This window comes from Chinchilla lanigera, unplaced genomic scaffold, assembly GCF_000276665.1.
Source record: "Chinchilla lanigera isolate Chin_1 unplaced genomic scaffold, ChiLan1.0 scaffold00019, whole genome shotgun sequence".
Classification (NCBI taxonomy): Eukaryota; Metazoa; Chordata; class Mammalia; order Rodentia; family Chinchillidae; genus Chinchilla; species Chinchilla lanigera.
Genome location: NW_004955420.1, coordinates 529,387 through 555,403, shown reverse-complemented (window position 1 = coordinate 555,403; position 26,017 = coordinate 529,387). Strand labels below are relative to the sequence as shown.

Below are 26,017 nucleotides of genomic sequence, written 5' to 3'. Positions count from 1 at the left end.
CTGTGGAAATCAGTTTGGAGATTCCTCAGAAAACTAGCTCTAGAGGTCCCATTCAACCCAGCTATTCCTCTTCTGGGTATTTTCCCAGATCTGAAAACATTGTATCACAGCGATATATGTGTACCCATTTTATAGCAGCACAATTTGTAATCGCTAAATTGTGGAAGCAACCCAAATGTCCATCCACTGAATGGATAAAAAAATTGTAGTATTTTTATATAATAGATTATTACTCAGCTATAAAGAAAACTCAAGGCTTTTACAGGTAAATGGTCACAACTTGAGACCATGCTCATAAGTGAAATAAACCAGACCTCCATATGTAAGCAATGTATTGTCTCACTAGTGTAAGAACCTGAAAGAGTGAATAAAAATTAGGAGGTATGAGACATTGTGAAATGAAAGGAAAATGCTCAAAAGTAAAGAGCAACTGGGGTGAGGGAAAAGAGAAAAGAAAAGAAGGGGAAATTATGTATGCATATACAGGATAGCTAACATAGTACTACTGACTTCTATCACTTTACTGAAAGAACAGTTAATAATTATTTGATCAATTTTGCATGTCTCTATTTGTTTTCCTGAGACCACTTTGAAGATATCAATACATAACACAACAACCACTGTTAATTTCCTACCACTCTGTAACTTTGTATTGCTTGTATTGTTCTTATGCTATTTTGTAAATGGATGTTTATTAATGTTTTCCTTTTTTTATTTTTAAAATAAATTTTTAAAAAAGAAGCAAAAACAGTAACTTTAGCAACTATGAAAAAAAATGCTAAGTTTTAATTCTCCCGTTGTAAGGTAGTAATCCTAATTCTAATTAGGAAAAACAAATGCTAAGTTTTAATTCTCCCGTTGTAAGGTAGTAATAGGTAATATATAACATGGCTGGGACAAAGATGTTAAAACAAGAGCCCAAGTATGAAATAGAATGATCACAAAACGCTGGCAATTTCATCACTGAAATATACAATTGCACATTTTACAGTAAAATAGGGTTTTCATGTGATTCAGCATGTAGTGAATAACATTTTAAAGGGAGAAAAGGTTAATTAAGCTAAACGAAGATACTGAGATGACTTCAATCAAATCTCACTGGCATTAAAAGTTTTTATTTGGAATTTGATCCACAATCTATACAAGTTATTTACAAGGCATGAAAATGGAAAACAACACAAAATACAGTTGAGGTATAAGCTAAGGGCACAGTATGTCATGTTTCAATAAATTCAAATTCGTAAACTAAGTGACCAGATAGATGAGTCTTATTTTTTAGTAAAACCATATAAAATATTTATTCACGTGAGGTAGGACAGTTTTGTATGTCATGTAATGCAACCAACCACAGCAATTTTAATCATAAAACTGTACATCATTTGCAAAATTATAAATCAAATTATGGTCAATATAATCAATTTGTTTCAACAGTTACAGAACAAGTTAATTCAATGACTGCCTTCACAGGTTAGAAATTCAGAAATAACTTAAGACTGCTATGTTGGCTTAAAATTATCAGGATAAACAAGTACTTTTAACAGAATAGTTAAAAGCCAAGTATGTTTTATTTCTCACAAACTCGAATTTCTCAAAAGATATTCTAGATTTCACAACTGTTTTAGTAGGATGTTTCTACTAGAACTAATTTCAGTATGCTGTGCTTTATTTTCAAGTGAGGTATCTATTGGAGAAAAAAATCTTATAAATTTCTCTTACATTAAACTAACTTTAAACACTACTTTCTTTTCTGGGCTTAATTTTTAAGTTTGTTTTTACAATTGATCACCTCCAAATTAAAAAATAGCACTACATAAGACGTTTAATTCTATTTCTAAACAAGCTACAAATTGCATTCTAGTTTAGAAGCCATTTAAGTGGAAACATTAAAAAGAAAAAAAGACTGTCCTTTAGACAAAATGCAATATAAAATAACCATATGCTTTTCTTCCAATAGTGGAAATGCTTAATATCCTACACTAGAAAAATTTTTAAACTGTTTAAATTATTCAATTCCACAACATATAATATAGCAGTTATATGTTCTTTATTGCTGCCAGCATCAATAAAAACTATTAACAAGTAGTTCCAAGCACAGGAATAAATGTACAGTATGAGCACAATTTTCCATTATATTAATTTTTAATGTCATGTGGATTAAACGCATAATGGGAAAATAAACAAATGAGTATTCTTTCCTAAATAATCAAAACATATATCATTGAGAAGAAAACTTCAGAAGCTGATCAAAAACCTTCAGTGCTAACTCTGCCATTAATTCTAGGGAAATGCCTTCAGCATGTTTTACATTAGAGTTGCCCTTTCATTTTATTTTCCTTCAAATAGAAACCACAGATGTGCAAAAGAACTGTCTGTGACTTCTAAAAGATATGAGTAACCTGCAAATATCCTAGCACTTGATTTCACCTACTTTAATAACTGCTTTATAATTCAATATTTACAAGTGATTTTATATCTAACCTGGTAATATATTAAATATGTTATAAAATTAGTTCAAGAAGCATAAAACATCCTAATTCTCCCAGACACAGAAATGCAGGCAAAAAAACACATTTCACAAAAATTAAAGCACAAGCCAAACTTAAGTTATTGGCAAAATCTTCTCATAGCATTAAAGGCTGCATTTGTAAAATTTGTGTGGTTTAAGAGTTTCCTCAATGACAGCAGGTTTTATATTGACTGACTTTAAAGATTTGGTTTATTTTTCTCATAAAGTTTAAACTATAGAAAATGTGACCACCCACCCAATTTAACATCACTCATCACCTAGTAAGCTAATGTTCTTTCTTCTTTCTAAAGATGCTCTAGCAAAACTCTTTAGGGGCTGTTCCTTTAGTGCAGCTTTGTAGAGTAAACGTTTTTATCTTTCCCAAAAGAATATTATGACGTCTGAGGAAAAAGCTGCTTGCCTAATGAACTTGGCACACAAAACTAACACCAAAACAAACTTTAAGTTAGCAACCAGCACACAAAATGAGCATGCAAGAAATAGAAGAATAAGTTCTATATGGGTAAGATTTTTAGCAGAGGTCACTTTTTAAGTATTACAAAATCTCTATATTGTTTTCAAGCTATGTGGTACAATTTATCTTAGTTACTTTTAACAGTAATATTTACAACTGACTAAAAAACTATTCTCAAGGAAGTTAGAAACCTATGGCACATCCATGTTTCTTCTGGAAAATGAAGACTATACAATGTCATGTGGCAAGTTTGCATTATGTAAAGATTAGAAAAAAATTTCTTTACTCAATTCTAAATCAAGAGTTTATAAATAATTTAATGGTGTTTAAGGACCTGTTAAGAATTCTAAAATAAAATATCTCAAAGATAAGCAATTTATTTTAGACATTTTGGGTTGAAACCTAGGTAAGCTTACCATTTACTAAATAAAATCAGCAAAAAGCTTTTGAGTAAATTAGAAAAATAAATGAAATTAAAGTTGATTGAGTTTGTCTCCCCAAAAAGGTGACTTGTGACATAATTACCTTACAACCAAATAAAGCTGTATCATAAAGGTCTGTGATTTTTCTTTGCCCAAATCTAAATAAATGGCACTGGGAGAATATGTCATTTTAAACATTTACTTTTATGCATTATTTTAACATTTGTTCATCCTTGAAGAGACTCCAAGAATCAACAAATCATATTACAGGGTTAATAAAATTTAAATACAAAATACACATTAGAATACACTATATTTAAAGAAACTGGGAAGTATAAAAGTTCTTTTTGGATATGTGAGTACCATTAAACAAAATATGAAAACAGCTACTTACACGATAACCTAAGAGAGTTTTGAAGTTCTGTATCATTAAAGTATCTTCTATGCTGCAAACAGTATAAAACTGACAAATTTTAAAAAATAAAATAGGGGTGGGGATACAGCTCAGCGGCACAAGCACCTGCCTAGCAAGCGCAAGGTCCGGAGTTCAATTTCCAGCACTCAAAAAAAAAAAAAAAAAAAGAACTTAAAAAAGAAAAATAGCTTGAGTAATGTCATATAGTACCTTACGAGAGAACATGAAAAAGAAAATTCATAGAATAATGTCCATGGTAGTTTCAGAAAACTTTCTTTAAAAAGATGCACAATGAGAACTTTACCTTTAAGCTAAGAATCAGCTAATGTGAAATTTTCTATTTAAAATGACTTTTCTGTGCAAAAAAAAAAAAAAGTGCAGATGTTGCCATTCCCCAAACTGTGGAATTCTTTTGCCATCTAAAAATGATCTAAAAACCTTGAGAAGCAAATAATTAAACTGTCCTGTATTAAACTATCAAACTCTATTATTGACTGTAAACTCCTGATTTTGATATTAAAGTGTAACTGAAAATGGTCCATTTGTGCAAATTTTGGTAAGATAACATTTAAACATACAAAAGTCCAAAATAACCTTTCAAGCTGTTTAATACTTTATAATTTAAAGGGAAACAAATTCATTATATAAATTTCATTAAGACCCATAACTACATATAAAAACTGTACAGGAAGATTATGAATCATATAGAAACTAATGTACATCAATGGAATCAGTTTTTCTCAAGAACATTAATATTTTCACACCACTATTAATACCATTAACAGAAGTTTAGAAATTAATTTTCTGAATTTACTGCAAAAAATTCTAAATACAACCACATTTAAACTAAAAGACAAAATACAACTGCTTTTTGTGTTTAACAGCAATGAACAACAAACAAAGCATGTCATACTTCCTCTCTGTGTCCATGGGGTATGCTATAACTTCATTAATGAAATCTCTCTCAGGAGACATTAAAAGGAAAAAACTGGTGGGAATTCATTCCACAGTTTGGGCAAAGTAATAGACAATTTTGTGTATAATAATGAGTATACTATATCAACTTAAAAGTAGATTGTGTTAAGAAAAATGAAAATTCAACTCCTTGGGTAGCGCTGTATTACATATTTGAATTCTGTTGCCACCACTGGATCTAAAACTGAATCTGAAATATGGGTAACAAAATTGACCACGGCTATTATCCATCACATAATGCAGCTTTTAAAAGGTATACAATTATTAAATTTGCATTACAAATATAGGTAATTGTCTACTAGTTGAAACCATACACTATTGTTACCAAGCTGACCGGGGGTTAAATGTACAAAGAAACATAGGTTTTCATTCATTTGAAAAATGTAAAAATTTATGTACTAATATATAATCTCTTCACTTTCTCTGATCTACAAATGGACAGAATGTGTAGTTATCCTCATGCAAATAAAATATTCAGGATTCAGTTATCAAAGCAAGCAACAAACAATAAAACCCTGTAATACACGGATGAATCTCTTTTAACAGTTTCTACTCTTTAGCAGTCTTTGATGATTTCAAAATTTGCAGCTTTAGCTCTTTTATCATCATCTCTAACTTCTGTCTTGCCTCCCGTTCCTGTCTGAGTTCATCTTGGAGTTCTTGTCTATCCGCCTCAGCATGATCCAACCTCTGTCTCAGTTCTGCCAACTGTGTGATTTAAAAGGTTATGTCAGTTTTCATTCAATTTTCTTTTCCCATTTAATTCTATCTGGGCAAAACCTACTTTAAAATTACTTTTTCACAAAATGACCTATTTCATGTATATACAATCCCTTGAATGTCTGCTACTTTTTACTTGACATTTTAACGTAACATCAAATTAAGGACACTGCAAAGGATCAAGAGAAATGAACACTTTCGCAATACCTGTCACAGCCTGTCGTCTGCTCATATTAGTTATTTGTTCACCTCTGAATAGTGAGCTACTACTAACAAAAATTGCTGATTTTGCCTCTGGTACTTCTCAATATTGTGCACAATAGCTCGTCTGTTAATCTTGGGGCTTAAAAGCCTATACATTAAATTAAAATAATGTCAAAATTTGTATTTTAAAAAAGTACTCATTTATTTTCGTGGAATGGGAAATCAAGTGCAGGACCTCAGGTATGCTGAGCAAGTACTCTACCAGCAAGCTACATTCCTAGCCCAAAATAATATAAATTCTTTGCAAAAAGCTAGTGATAAGCAATTTAAGTAATTAAATTATAGAAACCCAATAAAAGTTTAAAGTAACAAAGGTCAAAAAAATCATCATGGATGATACAGCAAAGATTTATGCTTAACATAATTATCTATTTTCAAATGTAGCCTAATAAAATAAGCTTGGCAAATCTTAATTTCTTTAAAAAAGAAGTAACAATTTCCATTTCCATGATGAAAGGGCATTATACAAACTGAGTAATTCTTACCTGTGCTGCATATTCAGCCTCTTTGTCTTTTTCTAAATTTGAGTCACAGGTACATTTCTGCTTCATTACCTGCTCCAATTTTTTCTCTAAGTCTTTCTGTTCAACATAAAATTCTTCCATTCTTTGAGCATGTTCATTCTGCAAACATTCCAGCTCCTTCTGCAAATTCTGTTGTTCTTCAGTGAGTTCCTTCATAGCTTTTGAACTACTCAACATTTCCACTTCCTGTAACATTAAAAAAAAAAAAACAATCACAATACAATTTTTACATTACTCTGAATAATCTGAAGTACATTTTCTGCTTGTCATCTTTTCTTACTCAGAAAATGGTAAAGTTTCTTTTTATAATGTACTACTGTTTAGATAAAAACTTTACCATCTGCAGTTGTTGCTTCTTTTGCAAAATTGAGTTCAGCTTTTCTTGTTGTTTTACGTAAGTTCTCATTACTTCTTCCATGATCTTTCCCTTATCATCCTCACAAGTAACATCTTTGACAAGAAGTGGGGATGAAGGTACAGCATCATGCTTGCTTGTGTCTCTTATTAAGTCACAGGTGGCAGAATCAGATTTCTTTTTACTTGTAGAATTACTTGAGAATGATGTATCTTTGAGGGAAAAAAAGTAGCAGAGTATGAATATAACTCTTAAAAAGTCACTAGACTAACTCATAAACAAAATTAAGAAAACAATTCCATTTACAGATCAAATACAAAATGTTTAGAAATAAATTTAACAAGGTAGTAGATGTATACAATGACAACTACAAAACATTGCTGAAAGAAATAAAAAATCTGAGTACATGGAAAGATTTCCCATATTCATAGATTGAAGCCTTGATAATAAGACAAGCAATATTCCCTATTTGACCAACTTATTCAGTGCAACTTCTATCAAAATTCCAACTCATTTTTGCAAAATTAACAAGTATATTCTAAGATTCATATGGAAATACAAGGAATCCAAAATAACAAAAGAAAACTTACTACAAAGCAATAAATCAATGGAAAAGAATTTTTAGTCCAGAAATATGTAAACCCATACTTTTACAGCCAATTGTTTTTTGACATGGAAGGAAAGATAATGCAATCAGGAAAGAATAATCTTTTTAACAAATGCAAAAGACTGGACTTCATATCTTATAAAAATAAGCTCAAAAGGGATAAAAAACCTAAATGTAAGAGCTAAAATTCTTAAATATAAATGTTCCTGATCTTGGATTACACAACATATCTGAAGCTAGTAATCAAAGAAAATAGCTGGACTTCACAAAAATTGAAAATTTGTATGCTTCAATGGTCACTAAGAAGAAATTAAGTAAACAACTGACAATGGTATATTATATACATGATAACATAGAGTATCCAGAATATTAACTTACAACTCAAGAGTAAAGAGATAACCCAATTTAAAACAGACAAAGATCTGAAGAGTTTTCTCCAAAGAAAACATGCAATACCCAGTAAAACATAAAAAGATATTCAATATCATCAGTCATTAGGGAGTAACAAATCAAAAACACAATGATAGCACTTCCCAATTACTACAATAGCTATATTCAAAAGACACACAATAGCAAGTATTAACAAAAATGTACACAAACTGAAACCCTCCTAAACTACTAGAGGGAATATAAAATGATACAGCTGCTTTGGAAAACAGTTTACTAGTCTCTCAAATTGTCAACATACTACCATATGACCCAGCAACTACACTCCTGAATATATAGTCAAACGAACTAGAAACATATGCTCACTCTAAAATTTATACACAAGTGTTTATAGTAGCATAATTATTCCTAGCAGCCAAAATGTGGGCACAGTACAAATATCCAGCAACGGATGAACAGATAAAGAAAATAAGACATATCCACACAATGAAATATTAAGCTATAAAAAAGAAAAATACTGATATAAGAACATGGACTGAGAAAATATTAGGCTTAGTGAAAGAAACAAGACACAGAAGTCACATATAACTCTTTATATTAAATGTCCAAAACAGGCAAATGCAAAGAGACAAAAAATAGGTTAGTGATTGCCAGAGGTGAGGGGAAAATAAGAAAGATGAGTGGCTGCCAAAAGGATGATGAGATTTCTTTATGGAGTGATGAAAATGTTCTGAAATTAAAAAGTTGTGATGGCTACACAACTTTGTGATTCTACTAATAACCACTGAATTGTACACTTTAAAAGGATAAAGTGAATTTATCCCTTTAAAGTAAATTTATCCCTTTAAAGGGATATGTGAATTTTATCAACTATTTTTTTAAAACTCACTAGAATTAATTTCGGAAATAAAATATAATGCACATATGACATAATAGTATATTACTATTGCTTACCACATTTAAATATAAACGAACCTGAATTTAAGAATCTCTAAAATATAGAAAACACTGAAGAGTCTCAATATCTACAAAAACAGTTCAACTAGAAGATTTTCCAACTGTTCCAGGACAGCTAAAATAACTGTCACACTGCCTAAGCACCAAATAAAGCTAGGCTTCTACACGGTCTACAACATAGACCATGTGTCTGAGTATACTGTACCTGTCCCATTTGGTCAGTATTTCTTTTAAAGGCATAGTAGACAGGCAGCTTTCTTTCTTTCAAATGATAAGTCAGCATTCTTCATTTATGCCATCTGTTTGGCTCCCAGAGCTTTTAATCACTGCTTTATTCCATGACTTACATTTCCCCAACTTTTACACCTGACTACTCCTCCTTATGTATACTTATTAATGTTAGTTACATGGTTTTTTCACCTCACAGAAAATTAAAAAATAGGGACCTAAGTGAAGAAATATCACAGCAGCAAAAGATAGGGAGGAAAAAATACAAATAAAAAATCAACAACAACAAAAAAAAAGAAAATCAAAAATCATTTGCAATGTAAAGCCATGTTAAAAAAAAGTGTGTACATATATATATAATATATACAAAGATACATAAATTTCAGTTATTACCATTCTAGAAAAGTATAGCAATTAAAGTTCAAAGAAAGGAATCATCCAGTTTTGAAAAGTGACATTTTTAAGGTAGAAGCTTAAATTATGTAAAAAATTAGCTTAAATTTAAAAAGCTCATTCAAAATAATAAATGAATGTGTTAATATCTGATTTTTAAAATGTAATTCCAGATACTTACCTAAACGGCTGTATAACTCTTTACTTGTTTTTAAATCCATTTTCTCTTGTTCTTCAAGTGAGACATCTGGATAAGACACTGTTTTTTGATATTTACTGCTACTATGAGGCTTCTCTGACTGTCTTAATACAGATTTACTTGCCTCTGTCTTTGTGACCTCTTTAGAATGGGATACAGCAGAAGTAAGTGACACATTTGGGGCAACTACTTTATCACACATGTATAAGTAATAGCTGAAAACAAAGAAAGGCAAAGGAAGACACATATTACATATTATTTTAGGTAAAAATCAAAATATGTGACATATTTCCACAGTTGAACTCAGTTTTTGTAACCAAACAGACAACACAACAACTCAGAAATAAGGTTCACAGAAAAGATTTCTTAGAAAAATCAGTACTTTAAGCATTAAGAGCAAAATTATGAGGAACTTTTGTTATTTTGCAAGTAATTTCTAAGCACTAAAAAGATACTGTGAAAACGGATCAGCACGGGAGTTTTGAGCTGCTCGGTTTCCGACCAGGGCCGGTTCACCCCTCCTTAGGCAACCTGGTGGATCCCCGCTCCCAGGAGGCCACCATATTGATGCCAAACTTAGCGAGGACACCTGATCAGCATAGCGTACTGCAGCCCAGAACTTCTGGACTCAAGGGAGCCTCCCACCTCAGCCTCCCAAGTAGTTGGGACCACAGGTACACGCCATCATGCCGGTGACACTGTGAAAAGTCTCTTCTTCCCTCAAAACCACCAGGGGTGGGGAACATGAAGCACTTAGTAAAACCCTTTAATAGCTCTGAGCAGGTAAGGTTATTCCAGAGAGAAAAGGAGCCATATGTTACTTTGCAGGACTGTTTTTAATCCTCCAAAACAAGGAATGCTTGCTCTTTGCTAGGTGAGGCTGCTTTAGTCAACCACTGCATGGCTCTGGGCTGATTCACAACAGGTCAATGAGGAGCTCCTAGGGCCTTCTTAAATAACTCGCAGAAAGAACAGTCTCTGAACACAGCCCAGATACCAGGCAGTGCTTCTTGTATCAAACTCCGCAGAGCAATCTTACCACAGTATAATACTTTAGAACTTTCTACTATTCAATAAAACAGCAACAACAAATTGCACAAAATTAAGATTGAAAGGATAACTACCAATTTTGCTCATAGTGAACATAAGACTGTTCAGTAGATTATCGGCAAGGCTCAGAACAAATCTGAGCTAGATATTTAAGTAATGTTGTTTATCTAAGTCATCTTTAGTGAAAAGATACAACCAGTTATCACTTCATCCCCTAAACATCAGATCATCGATTTCCTACTATCTTGTTTTCTTTGCATAGGACATCTATGTTGCTCCTCTATCAAAATCATGAACTCTGGATCTGAAAACAGTATTCTGCTTTAAAAAAAAAAAAAAAAAAAAAAAACCTGACTGGTTTAATAATGCCCAAAAGACTTATTTGAGCCAGGCATAGTGGTACACGCCTGTAATCCCAGCACTCGGAAAGCTGAGGCAGGAGGATCGTTGCAAGTTCAAGACCAGCCTGGGCTACAAAGTGAGCTCAAGAGCCTGAACTGCACAGTGAGACCCTGTCTCAAAAAAAAAAAAAAAAAAAAAAAAAAAGAGACATTTCAAAATATAACACATAGAAAAATGATTTTTGTACAGTTGTAAATAATACTCAAGATTGTTCATCACCATGACTGAAGAAGCTTACAGATTTTATAACAGCAGATAAAGATCTAAACAAATAGTATGCTTTTATTGAAAATATGAAAACTTGCTTTTGAGAAGTGTGGTTATTAAAAAACCTCAAAGTTCCAAAAGAATTTTTTTTAAACTACCAAAGTTACAAGCCAAACTCTTGAAGAACTGGTTTACCTTTTGAACAGAAAAAAGGAAAACTTTCATTTTTTACTTCTGGGTAGAAAAGGCAATGAATTACTTCCAGAAAAACCACAGAAATACCAAGTAAAGGTTATGTCAAATATTGAACACAATTTATACTTCATTTCATTTTAGATTCTTCAAATTTTTCTAATGAGTTAATTAGGCAATATACAATCCCCCCACAATTTCCACATGACGACAAATACAAGCAAAAAGGTACTAAATCCCAAAGTTACTGTTTTAAAAGTTTCAATTTTAAAAGGTAATATACTTAAAAGGCAGAAAATTAAATAATAAAATTCCCAGCACCTAAAACAGTATTTAGCAGATACCTGATAAATGAATGAGTGAATGAATGAATGAATGAACAAACAAATCAGTAATGCTTACCTGGGGTGTAAAAATGAATGTGTCTGAGAAACATGTTCACCCTCCTGCTTTATTACTGGATACCATGACTGCAATTCCAGTTCTGATGGAGTATCAGTCTATAAAAAAGGTAGAAGGTAAAGTTTATCAAAGCAGAAAATGCGACAGATTTGTCTGTCTGTGGGTATGTTCTGGCAGTGATAGAGATCAAATGCAGGGCCTCATGAAAGCCAGGTAAATGCTCTACCACTGAGCTACACCCTCAGTCTGGATGTTTAATTTTGTCAGGGCTGGGTAGGACCACTGGATAAAAAAGTTACTTTTTTTTAGGTGCTGGAAATCAAATTCAGGACCTTGCACTTGCCAGGCAGGCACTTGTGCTACTGAGCTAGATCCCCAGCCCCAAAAGTTATGTTTTTAAGAGCCATCTTCTAGTACAGCAGTCTTCTTAAATTACCATATCAAGCCACTTGAAACTCAGAAGACTGCTACATGAATTATCCCCTCACAGGAAGTTTCAGTATGTATGTTATCATGATTATCAGAAATTACTTCATCAAGTTTCATACTTACAGAATCATACTCTGCAAACGTACAACAGTGGGAACCTGAGTCTTATTTTTGCTCATATAATGAACTAGACTATATTCTTACTGGTAGAATATTAACTGCATAATATTCTAGCAATAGTACTTTGGGAAGCTAAACCCAAAACTACTGTTAACACATATCAGTAAACAATTACTTCCTCGTAAGTGTGAAAAGTTCTGTCTGGCTGCGACTTTTAGTGCTGAAGGATGAGCTACACCAGTAAATAAAAGCTGGTAATTTAGTGAGGATGTGTCTACTAAAAATTTTATGTATCTTGCTTAATCTAACAAATACCTCCCCAGTGAGCAGGTTATCAATTACCTTCATTTTACAGATTTTAAAAAAACCAAATGAGATTCAGAAATTAAAAGTGAATAGAGTTAACCCACTTGTCCCTTATTTTGGTCTGCTTTACAGTCTGTTCTATGCTCTTTTCCACCCCTCATTTTTTACACTATAATAACGACCTTGCTCTTTTGGGAAAAGAATACATTTAAAAGGGCAAGACTCACTAGTACACGAGCAAAGGAGAAACTGAAAGATGGCACGGTTATAGTAAAGAACAAAGATTGAAGGGTAACAAACAAATCCACTACAGTAAGCGAACAGGATTAGGAATGCACTAGGTAAAGTCCAAATGAACAGCTGGGTATTTTTTGGAACCCTTCCTCTGAAGAGGCTCCAATATTTCTCTGAGAGGCTCCAATCCCATCTGCAACTAGGCAAGATGTGTGCAAAATGACAACTTCATTCAACAATAAGCAGGAGCTAAGAATATAGCTCAGTGGTTGAGTACTTGCCTAGCAAGAGTGAGGCTCTGCGCTCAATCCCCAGCACCACAAAAAAAAAAATAAATAAACCTGTGATAGCCACTAAATACTAAGAACAGGAGTGCTGTTTTGCCAGATGTCTGGGTTCTACTGAGAACCCAAAGACAAGATAAGAGAAAAGGAAGAATGTTAAATAGTTACGATGAAAGCATAAGGAACAACCTGCTAACAGAGGACCAAAGTGGGCGAAGAAACCAGTGTACCTGGGGACCAAGGAGCACAGTGCTTCAACGAAACAGGCTGAAAACGAAAAGGAAGCAGCTCTGGAACACACATCACACAATTTGATCCATCGGGAGATGAAAAAGCCAGGAAAAAGCCAAAGTCAAAAACAGGTAACTTGTATGGATGGGACACAGACATTTTTGTAAAGAATTACTAGGCAAAGATTTGAAAGGCTAATAACAAAATTACAGGGAAAGTATTTTAAAAGGATTTAAGAGGTGAGTGTTCAGTGAGGGCCCATTCACTATATGAGTAGGTGTTTTTTTGTTCTTGTTTTCTGTTTTTGTTGTTATTGTTGTTTTGAGACAGGGTCTCGCTCTGTAGTACAGATTGGCCTTGAACTCAAGGAGATGCTCATCTTCCTGAGTGCTGCGATTACAAGTGTGCTCCACCAAGCCTGGCCTAAAGTTTTTTTTGTTTTTTGTTTTTTTCACTCACTCACATTCCTGATCAAATATTCTAAAACTTCAAATATTCATCGTAATTCTAATACAATATTCAGAACCTGGGCACATTTAACTGCTTATTTACAAAAGTTATCAATTACTTGTTTATATAGTTTCTCAGCCTAACATCTTAGTTCTAGCAGTAAATGAGTAAAGGAACTGACTTCTAGCAACAAATAGTAAATGATAAATTCTCTCTGACAGTTGCAGGCTAAGGAGACTATAAAAACAGGAACATAAAAACTGCATCAAAAAGCAAGGCAATTTGAGAGCCTTGACATAGGCCAGGATAAGTAATTTAATATTATCTCAAAGGTCCCATTCTCTATCCAAGAGTACAGAATAGTAACTGGTGTTGAAGAAGTCATCAGTCAACATGACATAAATTATGTTATGCACACCACTTAAGCTCAAAATTTTCTGAAATATTTTAAAATTCATTAAAAAATATTTAAGTATTAAAAAGCACAGTGCTTGCTGAGGATATAGCTCAGTGGCACGGCACCTGCCTGGTAAGCACAAGGTCATGAGTTCAATTCCCTGTACAAAAAAAAAAAAAAAAAAAATCACAGTGCTTACAAAATAGTGGCTTAATGGGCAAAATATTTGAAAATCCAACGCTGTGTGATAAGAGGTATTAATTAGCATGGAGAAGATAATCTAATAAATCAAATGAAATCTAAAGTAATTTTTAATTAAACAAGAATGTGTTTTCTACAATTCACCAGTTAAACTCATTTTTTTAACTTTTTTTTTTTTTTCTTTTTTTTTGGTCTTTTTGAGACAGGGTCTCACTATGCAGTTCAGGTTAACCTTGAGCTCACTTTGAGGCCCAGGCTGGTCTTGAACTCGCAATGATCCTCCTGCCTCAGCCTTCCGAGTGCTAGGATTACAGGAGTGTACCACCACACCTGGCCACATTAAACTTACTTAACAATTCTAGATGTACTTACTATCTAGTAAGTTGTTCCTTCATTTTTTATTAAAATCATTAAAACTGACTTATACATTTAAAATTTTTTTCCTACTATGAATACTGGAATAGCAAGCAAATTCTGAAGTTTTTCAAAGATCATGACTTGAAATCTGAAAAATTTTAATTGTCAAGTTCAAAACTCATTTGATTTTTTGACTTTTACTTTTCTTCACAGTCCAAACCTACTGTCTCTTTATTTCTATGATGTCTCTAAACTTGAAACACCATCTTAAATAACTGCTAGTATATTTTTAAACATTCATCTCTCTTAATTGCTGTTTATTTTACTTCCTGATCTCCCACCAATCCACTAACAGAATCACAAACCAAGGGGTCCTAAGGAAACCTCCCTTTAGGATTATCTAATGTCTTAATTTCCTACTCCTCAAGGCTTATTCCTTCGCCAGTAAGTACCTCTCTAGCCTCCACTGCAACAGCAGATGGAAGTCACAAACATTATTACTTTTGTATTTTTAGTACCTAGCACCAAGCCTATCACACACTAGGAACTCAGTATTTGTTCAGTAAATTTTGAATGCCAGTGTAGCTCATTAATTCCCAGGGAAGCCTTCTGTAAGGTTGTGAGCGAGGGTCTTAAGGTGCAGCTCAGTGGTACAGCACCTGCCCAGCATGCTCATGTCCCTGGGTTTAATCCCCAGAACCAACAAAGGAATGGGTTACTTGGTACCATGAAATTTAAAATGATCTTTTATATTTGATATCCTTATACCCATGAAGCACCAAAGACAACCAAGAGTCCTTAGGCTGTATTTTATCAGACTTACAAATTAAGTAATACAAATGGAAGGGAAATGCAAAACACTAATCATGATAAAATGCTGTAAGTTAATTTTACCTAATATGCTATGGTGAGCTACAAACACATTTATAACAAATTATCCTAACTACGTGTTAAAAACAATTAAGAAAAACACATATTACACAACAGAACAGTCACAGACATGCCAAACTTTCTCATCTATTCTTTTTTGTCAACATACAAATTTTAAAAAAAGGAACAATATAATTAAATGACATAGCACTAATGCTACTTATCAGGAATAAAAATCAGACACCAAGATATAAGCATCTATTGCCTTTTATCTTACCTTTCAACATGAGAACAATTCCTTTGTGTATTTAAACATTGAAATAAAATACATTATATGAAGGGCAAAGGAAAGGATGTCTTTTAGTAGCTTAAATCAGGGAGCCTTAATGTTTTTAAATGCTTTTATCACCTATTTTCCCCACTATTACCTACCTCAAAATGAACAGATGGCATCTCCATTTTCACATACATAAGCAAAATTTCAGACACATTATTTAATTCCAAATGTTCTAATCTCTAAGTCATAAACCTCCATATATCTATGAAAGCAAAATTTAAACAGTCCTAAAATGTGCAGTACGTTACTTTTTTGTAAGCAAAAATTAGAAATTTTTTTTGGAAGTTTCTCTAAATTTCTGCATCTTACTATGGTTACTACATATTTATGACCCTTTGATAATCAGATTTCCTAATAAAGAACTATTATATTTTTGATACAATGCTTATTAATTTCACAATAACAATTTAGAGAGCTTGATTTCATTTATTACAAAAAAGATTTCTGTTTTTACTTTTCAAAAACAAAAGCAATTCCACCCACTCAGCTCTATCCATTTACAGGCATTCCTATTTATACTAAAAAAAGGAAAGACCTTAAGACCTTTAGAAGACCTAGACTAATGGCCAACAATAAACTTAGCTTTTAGGTCGTACTCTAGTTTTTAATTATATGATCAGATTCATAAAATCTCTATGTCCTAATGTCAAACCATTGATGAACTAAAGAAATCATGACAATGCCTCAAATTCCAAAATCTCAGTAAAAATCGTATGTAAACCTTTTAAAAAATATATGAAAAAAAATTTAAAAGTTAAAAAGTATTATACAGATTAATTTTTCAATTTTTTGTGTTCATAAGACAATAAGTAGGTTAGTAAATTTATGTCTACCTTCCTAATAACATGAGAAGTACATACAAGAAGTAAAACGTAATGCGTATTTACTTCGTACCTGCCCATCATGAATCATTAGCAAGTCTACCAGACACATGACTGGGCACCTAGGTAGGAAATAAGTCCTTAAACTGAGTGTACCTGTCAGAGGCTTTTTACCACAAATAATATTAAGATATTCAAGGGGTCAATAAATGATTTCAGAAGTATACAAAAGACACCCTTTAAGAGAGCTGCCAACAACTCTTACTGAAGGAAACCAAATCCTTCAGTACAGTATCAGCTTTCCTCCATAATTCTAACATGTTGTGAATGAGTGTCTCATCTGAAATGGAATACTGTTACAAGGTAGCAAATAGCTACTTATGAGATTTTAAGGCTTAGTCTTGTGCCTCACGTCACTGTAATCATTGGTATTAATCAATCTAATGCAAAACTAGGACAATACGATCTAGGCATCGGTATTAACTTATCAAAGGATCTTCAGGATTCACAGCAATGCCTGCTGCTCCCACAGGCTGAAAGATCACATCACCTATCTCACGAAGCCAATTTTAGGTTTGAAGTGCTTAAAAATGCTCACAGGCGAAGCAAAGGATTAAGTTCTTATAATAAATGTGCAACTACCATCTCAAAGCCTTTAGGTGACATAGTAGTGTATCACTCCATAACTTGAAGGAACAAAAGGATAAAAATCTCATTAATTCCTGGGACATTAAAAAAAATGTATACTGCAATTCTGTGGTGTTCAGTTCATTTACTACTGCAATGACATGGAAAAACTAAAGTCATATTTTCACTGAAATATTTGTCACAATTTTGAACCTGCTTAAATCTAAGGCTTTACTTTTCTATCTCATTTTAGTACATATACTTTTTTTTTCAAAGTTATGGCCCCAGATTGTTCTGGCCTTCAAGTAATATAAACTGGCAATATCAAAATGAAGATTCACCTTACTATGTACAATATACTCTATTCGCCATTTTATTCTATTTCATGTTTTTTTTAAAGTGCTAGTGACCCACTAAATTAATTTCAAGACCCTCCTGACCCTTCTCAAATGGTATCTCAAGAAAATTTTAAAAATGTCTCAAGGCATTCACTACATGTAATGAGTTAACGTCTCTCTAATGGTACTACCTATGTACCACCCTTGGGGAAATCTGAAAAAAATCCTCATTTATATCATTTTCTGCAGAGCTTACCTCTCTAGATGAGAAAGGCACCATGAATGAAATATTGCAGTTTAAAAAGGAATTCACACCAACGGGGTAATGTAAGTTTTCCCATTTTTTTAGTGGTAAAAATGAATAGAGTCTGTATTTCCTAAAACAATGGGGGGGAGCTGCACACAACTACTCCCAAAGTCTAAAGATTCCAAAATCCTAAAAATTTCCAATAAAATACCAGGGACAAGCAGGGACTACAAATCCTGCTATTAACAGAGTAATTTCCAAAACCTTAATTATTCTAAACTCTTTGAGTATCTTTATAAAGTACTCTAAATAAACTCTAATCCAAGTATGTCTGTATTGATCTGTACCATTCAAAATCTCAAAAGTGGTCTCAAACATGGAAATGGAAATTACTGCCAACAGAACAAATCAACATGTCTTTTTGGATAGTAAGGCTAAATAAAACAAAATGATTCAGAAATGTTTCTTTTTACAATAAATCTGCTTCATGCTTTTTTCTTGCATACTTTAAGTAAACAATATCCAACTAGCAAATTGTATGCTAACAACTAGACCTTAGATACATCTGAATCCAATATTCAGTTCTCACTTAGTTTAGGAATATCTTCACATAATTGTAGGTAAATTAAGAAAATGTCTGGAGAAAGAATCCCCAAATACATATTAATAGAATTTTCAATAGTGATCTGAAATACAATCCTACATTTCTAGAATAAAAACTGGTAACTTCCAACATGCTTCCCATTCATTCTCTGATTCGATGAGTTACAGTAACAATTTATGTATAAACTATGTATTTAAAGGCTCTTGACTATTTTTTTTAAAAAAGCTCAAAATACTCTAAAACACCATTAAGAGTTGTAAAAAAAAAAAAAATACTTTAAAAAGATAAAATTTTTTAAAAACATGGTGGTGCACACCTGTAATCCCAGTACTGGTGGGGGGAGGGAGGCGGGGGGTGTGGGCTGAGGCAGAAAGATCATTGGGAGTTTGAGACCAGCCTAGGCTACAAAGTGAGCTCAAGGCCAGCCTAAACTGTGCAGGGAGACCCTGTCTCAAAAAGACCAAAAAAATAAAGAAAGAAAAAAGATTTCATTGAGTGCCTTTGACATGCTAGGCTCTAAGGGAGCAGAGGATCAGTCTCTAAACTTAGGGAAACAGTTATTAATTCCACAAAGTTAGACAACATTGACAGTGGTGCCTCATATTTGTAGATACTTACTCTGAATGATTTTATGCTGTGATCAAAATTTTTGCTAATCACGAAATACAAACTACCCTAGAGGTAACAAGCTACTATGAAATCCACAATTAGTATTAGAACACATTTTTCCATAACTACTCTTTGTAGTTGTCCGTTCTCTCTAGTCTCCTTCAGGTTAATACTGAAGCACATTTCTGAAATGTACAACGGTTTGCAAAAGGAAAGACTTCTTTGTACTGTTATTATTCCAATGACCTGTACAGAGATTAAGTGAAAAGAAAATTCAAAACTAAAGGTAATGAAGGGCCAATAGGCTTTCAAGGGAAAATTTTTTTAGTTTGTTTTGTGTCCTAGAGACTGCACCCAGGGACTGGAGCACATGTATGCTAAGCATGTGCTCTATCACTAAGCTACACCCTCAACCAGGGGAAAAATTTTAAACTATCTGTAGGATATCTATAAAGTACAGAGTATACCCTAAATCTTGTATGAAAAGTATAGTTGTTTATTTACCTATGAAGAGTCCAGTCTGAATTTTAGGAATCTAATTTTGATGGCATATACCATCCATGAACTTTAAATAAAGAGATGGTCAGCCATATTGTCACAGTGAAGAATCACCTATAATTTTGTTATCAACTTACTATAAATGGCCTCTTCTAATGTGCTTGAAAATAATCTTAAGTAAAACTACCCTTCAAATTTTATTCATAAATGACTAATTTGCTTAGCAATGGTCTCCCACAGATAGAAATTTGATCTAACTCTAAATTGACAGAATAACCACTTAAGACTTGAGAAAGAAACAAAAATATGGTATTTTTGCATATATTTGTACCCTATAAAATAAAATAACCATTTTTCTAATTAAAAAACACAAAATGCTCATATAGGATAATCTGATAATACCATACTGCACAGGAGGTCTGATACCAAGTATCTTTCTTATGACCTGAGTAAGAAAGAGTTCAAAATATAACTTTCATTTCCACAAAGAATAAATTCAGTTCTTCATTCAGAACACTGAACTTGTACAACTCATTTCTCCCATCTGAATATAGCACTTAACTAACCAAATTAATATAGCTACTAGCTATACAAATAAGTAGTTTATTGGTCATTAATATAATTTCCATCCTTTAAAATAATTAAGTTGCTACATTTCAAACAATTGCCTATTGAGTTTCAGGGATTTTTGAATTCAAAAGTAATACTTTGACTATATAAGCTTATTAAATTACACTTACACTAACCATAAGGTCTTTTACCTAACAGACTTAGCATAGTCTTTTTTTTAAAAAAAGGAAAAGAAAGCCTGGTCTGACTTTTTAAAATGACCTTCCTCTGGTCAATTTGGTTTGTTTTGCAAACTCACTGACTCATCGATGATAACGAAAAATGCTTCCCAACCAAGGACTACGTCTGTTTCCCTTTCCCAGTTAAATACCTTAATATACATATTATATACAATATATAATTATATGAGTACATATTATATATGCAGGTTTATACAGAATTGTTTCTGCTTCTAGACAAAGTATGGAAAATTACTAGACTTCAAGTTAGAAGCCCCACATTCAACTCCCAATTCACATTCTATCATTTATACAACCAGGAACATGTTACCCATCTGGGACTAATTTTTCATTTGACAGCAGGAAATCTACCTAACTATGATCTCGGCTGCACACTCCTATAACTCTAGCACTCTGGGAGGCTGAGGCAGGTGGATGCCCAAGTCAAAGCCCAGCCTGGGCAAGTTAGCAGCTTAGATACTGTCTCAAATTTTAAAAATACACAAATAAATTGCTGGGAATGTATGCAGCTCTGCACAAAGGCCATCGGCTAAATCCCCAGTACTGCATAGGGAAGGGGCTACCTCACAGTGGGTTTTTTTGTTTTTTTCAGTTCCTCACAGAGTTTTGAGGAGTAATTTTTAAAACCTGCTATGGAAAGCACAAAGAAAAACAACCTCAAGCATGTATACAATATGAACCAAAAAGGTATTTTCTTAAAGGTTAAATTGTTGGAAATTTTCTTAAATTCTCTTCAAGTCACATAAAATTGGAAGCTATATCAAAACATACCACCATAAAACTAATGCAAATACTGAAAAAAAAAAAATTTAAAGCACAACAGAGATAAAGGGGGAAAAAAAAACTCATACCTTCCCTAACCCAAAAGTGCATTGAAATTAATAAATTCTAGAACAGTAAGAGACTACAGCCCAGATGAAGAATGGTTTCAATTTTAGCTAAACCTGAGAACATCCATTTTCAGTTAGGCAACCCTCTCCACCACTGTGTTTTTGGATTTTTTTCTCCCTACACAGGATGGGGAACACAGACAAAGTAGTTTATCCCAAAAATGCTTATGTCAAGAGTCATATCTGGCAAATAATGTGGCTACCTACCCACACGGAAGCCTCAGGCCTCTAATTAGCTTGGGGCCAAGATATTCTAAGTATCAAAAGGGGTATTCCACGTTGTGGTAATACAGATCACCTCTTGAGCACAAAAGTCAAGCCTGCACAAATACAACTGTAAGCCTAGTTTTACATTTTTTGAGTGCTGGCTTGAAATTTTAATTGTTTTAAAACAAATTAATAAGTGAAGCTGAAGAATGTAAACCTAGTTGCCACTCACAAAGAATGTAAGAAACTTCTGGAGAGCAGCAAGCAGCAAATTACCTTAAATGAGAGCCTAAACGTCTCTTCTTCATTGAGCTTCAGAAGCAAACCTCTGTCCTAAAACTACACTTGACTGTATTTCCCTCAAAACCTTGGAAGCACCACGATATCTAAAGCCCAGAACATCTAATCTTAAATTCCAATCCAGGCCCTAACTAACTCTGCTGGGAACAATCAGTAGGTCATTTAATACGTATCATTCATTTCTTCTGTGATACAGGACACAGCTATTTCAAGAAATTAAAAGAGTAGTGGAAAAATTTCAAAGTTATTAAAACATGGCCAACTTTTTGTTGTAAAAATAATGTAAAACTTCTCAAAAGCAATGCTTGACACACTTTTAATACTTATTATCTATTGATATTATATATGAATTAAATCAAGTGAGAAAACATTTAACATAACCAGTTCAAACTGATTATTTAAAAATTCAAATCTCATCTATCACCCATTCAAAATCTTAATTAGACACAAGATATTAGCTTAGCCTAACAAGAAATTCAGTGGGAAAAATGGTAAGTTTAAGATCTCTTTACTGATAGGTTGTTATATTAATATTTTACTAATCTAAATTTCATTCTAAGGGGCTGGGGATTTAGCTCAGCGGCAAAGTGCCTGCCTGGCAAGCGCAAGGCCGTGAGTTCGGTTCCCAGTACCGAAGAAAAACCAAAAAAAAAAGATAAATTTCATTCTAGCTGTCATAATTTTTTAGAATATTTTCCAAAAAAACCCTTTTTGTTTCTAGAATCACAAATTCTTCAAACATCTTTTCTACTTGTTTGCCACACTAAGCAAACCTAAATATCCAAGTATAGAAATATGAAAAGTCATAGATGTACCCTTAAAAAATGCTGTCTTAAAACCCCACATGGTTTAGGCTAGTTGTATCATTTGCCAATGAGATAACACCATAACACCAAAGTATAAATTATTTTGAGTCCTAGGAAAACAACAGATTTAGTCAACAAGATGTAGAATGTGTGAAAAAGACAAAAGATCAAAACAAGGCCCAAGCTCCTCTAACTTTGGCTATATAATTTTGGGAAAGCCATTTACCTTCCCAGAACTCATTTGCTTTATCTGTAAAATGGGAATTATCCTTCTCTCATACATTGTTTGGACAGTCAAATGAAGGAAAACACTAAAATTCCAATGCAAACACGACTTTGAACAGTGTGCTTTTTGTTGGTAAATAGTTTTCTTAAAAACACACCAAGTCATATGCTAAATACAGAATTTTGATTTCAAAGTAAATCACTATCATTCAAAATTGCTACTTAAAAAAAACTTGCCTTGGAATGAGTTCTCTTTCCATTTCTCATATTAAATTTTTCCTTCATTTCCTCTAAAATTATCTTCAGTTTCTTTTCTTCAGGTGTCCCTAAGTATTTTTGGTTCACGTGAAGATAACAATGCCATTTGGCTGATTCAAAGCCCCAGTGGCAAGTTCTTTTGTCAGGTGATCTGTGAGAATGCATCACAAATGTCTGGGGTGCAAACATTCCACAGCACTCCAGACACTGAATACATGGAGCATCAGGCTGCACATAAAACTGAGGTGCAAACAGACCCTGACATTTGCCCAAGCATTCATGTTCCACTTCAAAGGCACTGCCAGTTTCCTTTAATTGGGCCAAAGAGTTTTTAGCAGGAAGTATGCTACCATTTTGCAGGAAAGTTCGTGGCCGCAATAAAGCATTACACAGTCTTTGTGCATCAGTTAATGTGATCAGCCCACAGGATGGAGCATTGAATGGAAGTATTCCCAGGACCTTCAAGATATGAAGCTGGTCTGACGTACACCTTGAACAATATATATATAATTCATCACACACTGTATTTATCTGCTGAAGTGAAAATTCTCGGAGAACAGAATTTAAGACTTGAGGCAAACAGAGTCTCTTTTCTCCTCCAACTTGAAAACAAGAAACAGACTCCCCTTCCAAAACAGTCTGGGTGAGCTCTGTGGAGCTATCAGAAGGGATAAGGAGCGGGCCAGGAAGAACCTGAGGAGACGGAAGAGGCAGAAATACAGTGGGTGACATGCTTTCCTGGGAATACCGAGCGGAAAATGCTGCTGGTCCACCCAGAGAGCTCTGACTACTTAAATGGAATTGTGCCAATGTGTGTTTCAAACTGGGATTTAAATTTAAATGTTCAGGCAGGGAAGTACATGTTCGCTTGACATGTTCTCCATCAGTTTCCATCGGTGTGTCTCCATAATCATCCAGATGTTCCTTCTTTACCGTCGGCACCTTATTAATCGTTTTTCCGTTTGTATGAATATCTGTCATCATTTTTTTCACTGGTGGGCTACCATCATCTCCCATCACATTCAGTTTTTTATTTGAGCCCTGAGCCAAGGAGAAATTTGTCTGAAGGTTCTCCATTGCTACACTATTTAAAAAATTAAGTCTGATATTTGCATTTTTACTTAGTTGCTTCTTTGAAGAGAGAATAATGTATACAAACACTTATAACTTACTCATAGAAAATTTTAATCTCCAAAGATAAACAACAGATTTTGCAACTTTGCTTTGGCCCTTACATCTTAGTATAATTTCCTTCAAATGCTATAAAATTTCTCGTTTTGCTTCTAGTAACTAAGAATATAATCTTCAGAGGCACACTTCTAAGGAAGCTTTTGTGTTCTTGAGTTCTTCAGGTATACGTAAAACAAAGCTATCAAGTTCTCAATTCAAGGTGTCCAAATTCAATGCAATGGTTTGGTATGGTTGTTTTGCTTTTCTAAAATAAAGCACGTGTTAAAAGTTCATGCCATTACTGTGCCATAAAACCTAGACTCAAACACAAGTCAAAATGACACAACCAAACTAAATTTCTGCCATCAAGGACAGTTAAGGAAGGGGGTTCAAATATCCTCTAAAAGTGGTCTGTTGATCTCTGTTGACAAAATGAAGACTGGTACAAATCTCTACACCGATAAGAAGCACCTCTGATGCCACTTGAATTTCTATTATCAAAAATGATACTGAAGGAAAAATGCTCAGTTATCTTCAAGGATTATGGTTCATTCTTCTTTTAATGAATCTGGAAGAGAAGGGGGATGGGGGAGTTACATTTGAATTTGTTCCAGAGGCCAAAGGGTCAGTTTGAAACCAATTTCTTAATCTTAAACTGAGTTCACTTTACCAAAGGTGACACTTGAGTGATTTCTTTAAAACTAGCACCAGTTAACCACAAGAACCTTCATTTAAATAGGAAAGCCATTCACAAGGTGGGTAAACAAGAGAAAAACATCCCTCAAAAGGAGGAAGGCTACTCAAATTCACAACCTTAAACACAGCACCTTAAAATTTAGTACAAGATTTCTGTTGTGCCATTTAAACTAAAAAATAATCCATTACTCTACTTCATTTTCTAATTTTAAAAAAGGGAGTTTGGTTTCGCCACCCCCCCGCAAAAAATAGCCACCACATGTAACTAAGCTACAATCTCAAGAGCATTAATTCGTCTAGCCAATGTATCCTATTTTTCTGGAATGACTTTAGGTAAAAATTAACTTTCCCTTTAAAAGGTTTAATGAATTTGCTTAAAGGAAAGCAAAAGCTTAAGACTCCATGCCTGGGAATCTCCATCCTTGAACAAGATTAATCCGGGACAAAAAGCACAAGGCAGACAGCCCTCTCACAAAGACTGCAAATGGAGGAAGAGAGAAAAAGAAAAGATACTCTTCCACTTCCTTCTTCAGAGAAAACCCAAATGAAATACAACAACAAATTTTTGCTTTCCAAACTCTCAGTAATTTACCTTAAAACAAACCCAAAGGATGAAGGGCGAAGGCCACCAGCTAGCTATCCTACCGACTTTCGCCACCACAGGGACACCTCAGCCTGCTCAGGGCAAGGAAGAGGGCAGGAGGCACGACCCAGACTGGGGGAGCCCCAAAACCCCGAAGCGCTCCGCCCACGCAAAGCCTCCCACCCATCTTTAACCTAAGGGGTGAAGACTGGGAAGGGGGTGCCGGGACCTCCGGGGGTGTGAAGGAGGGTGGAGGGAGGCAGGCGTGGGGGGTCCCCGGGCAGGCAGCGGGAGCCTGGGATAACCCCAAGCACCCTCCAGCACCGCCCCACTGCGGGGGCCGCGGGGAGGGCCGCGGAAAACCCCGCGCGCCCGGTCCCCGCGAAGTTCTCGGGTGTTACCTCCGCGCCCCGAGTCTGCACCGCCCCCGCCC

The 26,017-nt window shown here is 34.1% G+C and overlaps 1 protein-coding gene across 1 annotated transcript; it reads right to left on the bottom strand.

Annotated features, from left to right (window-relative positions):
- Positions 1-1,095: 1,095 nt before the first annotated feature.
- Positions 1,096-24,873, bottom strand: Skil (SKI-like proto-oncogene; the record flags this gene model as incomplete). The annotated part of the gene is given in 6 exon segments (XM_005382979.2): positions 1,096-5,501; positions 6,263-6,487; positions 6,639-6,868; positions 9,410-9,642; positions 11,681-11,778; positions 23,115-24,873. Coding segments are annotated over 6 exon segments (2,043 nt in total). The 3' UTR covers positions 1,096-5,342.
- Positions 24,874-26,017: the final 1,144 nt, after the last annotated feature.